Genomic DNA, 6000 nt, shown 5'->3' with positions numbered 1-6000 from the left:
TGATGATTTGAACTACTAGCAGTATGCCATTTAAAATTCAATTTTTATCTTAAAAATTTACACTCTCGCTTGAAGCATATTTCGTGCATAAAATATAAATTTAGATTCAGCAGCAGATTTTGAAAATCATTTGCAAGAAATTATTACAAATTATATCTGGAACTTTTAGATACTAGACGAATCTATAACATATAAAATTTTAGCCCTTTTTTAATTGATATTTTCTCCTCTTAAATTCTATTTTATTTTAAATATTTTTCAATATGGCATCGTTATCAGTTTCTTCCCATGAACCTTCATTCTACTGGTTTGCCCAAAATCTTCCTGACGTCACTTCGTAAAATGTTGTAGTGCTATGCGTAGGTCAGTTGCCTACGGTTCTTAAAACATTTGATTTTTGTGATTTGAAAACTGCTCATATTACTCTAGTAACATTTATATAACTGCAATATGGCTAGTGCAAGCAGTTCATCAAGATCTGAGTTTATTGTGGGAGTGAAGTATCGATTAGTGCGTAAAATAGGAAGTGGGTCCTTTGGTGATATATATTTGGGTATTAACGTCACAAATGGCGAGGTGGGTAGTGTTCTATATAAATAAATTTACTTTTAAAATTGTATTTTAAAAATACATTTTCAGTTCAGTGTTTTCCATTTTAGTGACTGTTTGTTAAATGAAGAAACTGCTTGTAATCATTGAAATATGTCTGTTAAATGTTCAGTTATTAAATAACCCATTGTTTACTTTTGTTCTGTTGTGTTAAGTATGTGATCTAGCAGAAACATTATTGACGAATTTATAGTCCCTTGTTGTTTTGAGTACTAATGAGGAATTGTGACAAAATTTATAGACTGATACTGATTTATATCTAATCAATACTGTCATTGTTATCACTTTTCAATGTGATCTATGTTGAAAGTTATTTTTCTAAAATAATGAATTTTATACATTCAGTAATAGGTTAGGAAACAAAGAATCAAACGACTTTCTTTCATTATTCTTCCTCAAATGTGGAAAGTTTATAATTTAGTGGAATAAGATTATTATTTTTCAATCTTTAGAAGAGGCCTTAAATTGCATTAAACTGATTGATGTTTAAACTCACTGGTGTGATGCAACTAGATGTTTCTTTTCTCTGATAAAAAATATAATTTAAAAAATATTTTAAAATTAATTTTTAAGTTATGTAATTTTAGTGTATTTCTAAAATGAACCATAATTGTTGTAACAATGGGTGGAAATAAAAGTGTTGAATGTAAATATTAGAGCATTTAAGTTTAAAAGTTTTATGAATTTTTTGCATTTTTGATATTTGTAAACTTTTTATATTCCTTCGCATTACTATATTATCTTTTTACGTACTTCATGTTTAGAAAGGTCAGTTAAAAGGGCTTTTACTTAAAAAAAATTACTATCAGAATTTTGTTTAAATGGAAAATGAGATTTTTATTTTACAAATGCTGAATGATTTGCTGAAAGCATCTTGAAAATAAATTTTATATTTTTGAAAATTTTGTAAAATGCAATGCATTTAATTTTTTCTACAATTGTCTAATTGAGCAAATAAATAATGATAGCATTTACAGTATTATTATTACTGTAGCATTGTTTTAGAGTGTGGGTGTGAATAAATCATACTTTTCTTAGAACTAAGTCTTTATTTGTAAATTGTACTGTCTGTTTTGTACCAATACATTTACCTTGTTTTAAAGAATACCATTCATATAATTATTAATAGTACAGAATATTTTGGATACTGTTCTGTTATCAGGGCCGGATTCAGAAATGTAGACACATACATGCATTTCTGAATCTGGTCTCAATAACAGAAGAGTGAGTACCTTATTTTATAAAGATACAGTCATGATATAATAGAATGTTGTTTGTGATTACTGCTTAACTATTTAACTGAAATGAGTTTGCACATAAAATATCTAAAAAACAGATCTTTAAAAATAATCGTCCTAAACATTCTTTTTTTTTTTTTTTTAATTAAATTTTTGAGTTAAAAAAAATATGACATGAAATTCTTAGTAATAATGGGATGAATATTCATTTTCATGTTTATTAATTTTTGAAAAGATTGAATAAATAAGATTCTTCGTATAGCAAAATGCCTGTAAAACACTTTGGATGTCTGTGTAAATGCTCGCATATTGTGACTTACTACTTTTAAAAAAGGCATTTAGCTGTAAAAAGCCTTTCCTCATAGCTATTGTTTCAGCTTGTAAAATAGTACTGGCACCATTTAATCTAACTTTTTGTCATATTATAACTTATTTATCTTTATAAGCTATAAATGCAGCTTCAGTTTTATCGTAGATCTTTGATGCATGTGTAAAAGTTTGTTTGCTTTTCTTTGGGGACACTTACATGCCATATGGTTGGTGTGGATCGAGCTTGTTCTAGATGTGGCGAGAGCTTTTGACCACGTTTGGCATGAGGGGCTAATTTGCAAATTGATGGATCTTGATTTTGAAAGAACTCATTCTTGTGCTGCTTTCTTTCATATGAAATAGGAATTTTTAAAGTTTCCGTTGGAAACTTCCTCTCTACTAAAAGAATCACGCCAAGTGGTATTCCTCAGGGATCGGTTTTAGGTCCGATACTCTACTTATACTACGTCACAGATTTCCCCAAAATCCTCTGCAATAATAATGCAATACTTGCATGCTATGCTGGGGACACTGCTGTTCGGTGAAGTCAGCGAATGTTAATCATGCAATCAAAAAACTACAGGAAAACGTCCCTTACATGGAAAACTGTTGCAAACGCTGGGAAGTCCGGATTTATGTACAGAAATCGCAACTCGTCATTGTCAGAAAAAGAAAGAAGAATGCCCCCCTCCCTTAAAAAGGAACTGTTAATGTTTAACGAACCAGTGCCAATTGTTAATAAAGCAAAATGTCTTGGCATAACTACCTGCTGCTTACCTGATTAAGGAAAATCAAGACTTTCCCACTTAATTAGTGTCTATTAAATAATAATCACGATAGTATCTACTTTCAGTGACACCAAACTCAAGCAGCAAGCATCTGAGCCTTAACTTAACTTGGGTGGGTGACTACCCATGTGACTTAGGGGCTCATCTTCCCATGCCTCGTGTTTATCTCCTGACGGACTTGGACTAATATACATATGTAAATAATTTAGAAGACTGATTTATGAAATTATTTTTACTATTTCTACTTTCATATACGTTTTGTATTGTATTTAATTGCAATTTTAGTGAGGTATTCCTTAGAAGACTCGTAACCAATGGTAAGTCAGCTTGCAGCCTACGTGACAACTGGTCACGCCCCTCGCCATTAGCTCCTGCCCTTCTGGACTCGCATTTTGAACTCATTCTCTCTTCAGCGCCCACAGAGCAAACATCTGATGACAGCCAGAACACATCAAGCAGAATGCTTGGGCATAAGTAGAACTTGGAACTGGATGTTTACTCAATTTTGGGACTTCTACTATAGATCTTGGTATTAATTTATCTATAATGCAGTCCTCTTCAAAATGAAAGAGACAGAATAACTTTGATTTCTGTTCTGCCCTAATATCTAGTGAAAGCACAATAGCTAAAACTTGAAAAAGAGGTATTAGTGCAACTTATTTGTTGCTCTTGGCAAGATACTTTCTTCCATGATAATCTTGGTGGATTTTTAGCAGTTTTGAAGCCTTAGGAAATTATATCATTTTTGCTTTAGTGCTATTAAAACCAAGTTTGTGTTTATAACTTCATTTTTCTGTAGTCTGTAATTTTTTCATCAATTTTTCATTCCCAGTCTGTTCGAGTGTCACCATCGGGAATGATGGCGAAATCATTGGCATATGATTGAAGAGCGACATCATTATCTAAAATTTAATGTAGTATTAGCCATAATATTCCTCAAAACTAGACCTAATAGAAACTTCAGGTGAGAGCCTTGAGAAAATTAGATCTTCATAATTATTTTTGAAGACATTGACAAAACATCTCTTTTATATATGTCTTTTTTTATTTGTAGACACAGTTAATCATTTCTAGAGAAATTACACTAGTATGCCAATTTCAAGTATACATTTTTGGATAATATGACTGTATTGCCTAGTCACTGTTCCTCAGCTTGGGAAGGAAAATATATACCAAGCTATGCAGATGGAAAGAAGACTAGATATAATTTTCCTTTTCTTGCTGTACAAATGTAGACCAGACTTGTTATAATTTTTACTTGTTCTTAAATGCTAACTAATCCACTCACATAAATAAGAATTAATTACTCATAAACATCATGTCGTCGTTTTCAATAGTATATTTCATAATCTGTTGAACTGCACACTTCATATTACAGAATATAACTTTTGTTGGAATTTTTGTTGCAAATCCTGGCAGATGCTTTGGTCTAATGGTTGAAATTAATGAACACTGCCAAGTACAGTGCTTTACATTTGCTAGCTGTGCTGGTGTCTCAAGAATTGCTGGAAATAAGATAGAACTTTCTACGATTTGTTGCTGATTGTACTAGCATAAAATTTGTTTTTATTCCTGTTAGTGACACTTGTGAGAAGTATTCATGAGTTAATCTTCCTGTAAATACCTTATTGTATGTTCTTTGCCATTTTACTAAAACGTATTTAGAAATTTTATTCTTGACTGTAAGTCTTGAAATAAGAAAACGAATATCAATCGGATTTTGGCTAGACTGGAAATTACGGTCCAGTCGCCAAATGAAGTGAAATTGCGCCTATTTTTTGGGGTAAAGTGCGGAATGGCCCACTCATTTGTTTTGTTTTTCTTTTTTTACAAACGTAAGAAGAATTAGATTTTTGTCAATTTTCTTTGACTTTTTAAATGAAAATAGGTCGATGTGTACATGGATAAAGTCAAGGAGTGCACAATGCCATTTTTGTGCAATTCTGGGATGTTTTTTTCAGTGAAAATAGGTCAGTGTGTACATGGATACCGAGTATGTGCAATTCTTAAAAATGCCCCAAGCAGTGGGTGCTAATGTATCAGCAGCTTTACTTCCTGTATGTCCTCGCATCTGGTTTAGGTTAATGTGATGAATATACACTGAAGTGACAAAAGTCATGGGATAGCAATATGCAAATATACAGATGGCAGTAGTATCACGTAGAAAATATGTAAATGCGAAGTGCTTTGGCAGGGCTTTCATTTGTGTTCAAGTTATTCATGTGAAGAGGCTTTGACGTGATTTATGGCTGCACGACGAGAATTAACAGACTTTGAGCGCGGAATGGTAGTTGGAGCTAGACGCATGGGTCATTCCATTTCAGATATCGTTAGGGAATTCAACATTCTGAGATCCACAGTGTCAAGAGTGTACCGAGAGTCTCTAATTTCAGGCATAACATCCCACCATGGACAGCGCAGTGGCCGATCACCTGCACTTAACGACCGAGACCAGCGACATCTGCATAGAGTTGTCAATAACACTGCGTCAAATAACCGCAGAAATCAATGAGGGACGTGTCCGATAAAACAGTGCAGCAAAATTTGTCTTCCTTGGGCTATGCCAGCAGAAGACCGACTCGAATGCCTTTACTGACAGCACGACATCGCTTGCAGCGACTCTCGTGGGCTCGTGAGCATATCGGTTGGTTCCTAAACGAATGGAAAACCGTGGCTTGGTCAGATGAGTCACGATTTCAGTTTGTAAGAGCTGATGGTAGGGTTCGAGTGTGGCGCAGACCCCAAGCCATGGACACGAAGACACGACACACGAAGCCATGGATCCAAGTTGTCAACAAGGCACTGTTCAAGCTGGTGGTGGTTCCGTAATAGTCTGGACTGTTTTTACATGGCATGGACTCGGTCTTCTGGTGCAACTGAACCGATCATCGACTGAAAATGGATACCTTCAGCTACTTGGAGATCACTTACAGCCATTCATGGACTTTGCGTACTCAAACAACGATGGGATTTTTATGGATGACAATGCGCCACGTCACCGGGCCACAATTGTTCGTGATTGGTTAGAAGAACATTCTGGACAATTCCAGCGAATG

The 6000-nt window shown here is 34.0% G+C and overlaps 1 protein-coding gene across 1 annotated transcript in view; it reads left to right on the top strand.

The window, feature by feature from the left end:
* The first annotated feature begins 315 nt into the window (after positions 1-315).
* The window catches only part of CkIalpha (Casein kinase Ialpha), a 163771-nt gene continuing 158086 nt past the window's right edge, over positions 316-6000 (top strand). Inside the window, exon 1 of the mRNA XM_035363084.2 lies at positions 316-576. Within this exon, the coding sequence (XP_035218975.1) occupies positions 451-576 (126 nt within the window). The 5' untranslated portion in view covers positions 316-450. The remainder of the gene's footprint in view (positions 577-6000) is intronic.

This window comes from Stegodyphus dumicola, chromosome 4 (genome assembly GCF_044657685.1).
Source record: "Stegodyphus dumicola isolate Sdum_Otavi_A_Nest chromosome 4, ASM4465768v1".
NCBI classification, from domain to species: domain Eukaryota; kingdom Metazoa; phylum Arthropoda; class Arachnida; order Araneae; family Eresidae; genus Stegodyphus; species Stegodyphus dumicola.
This window is presented reverse-complemented; position numbering and strand designations above follow the sequence as displayed.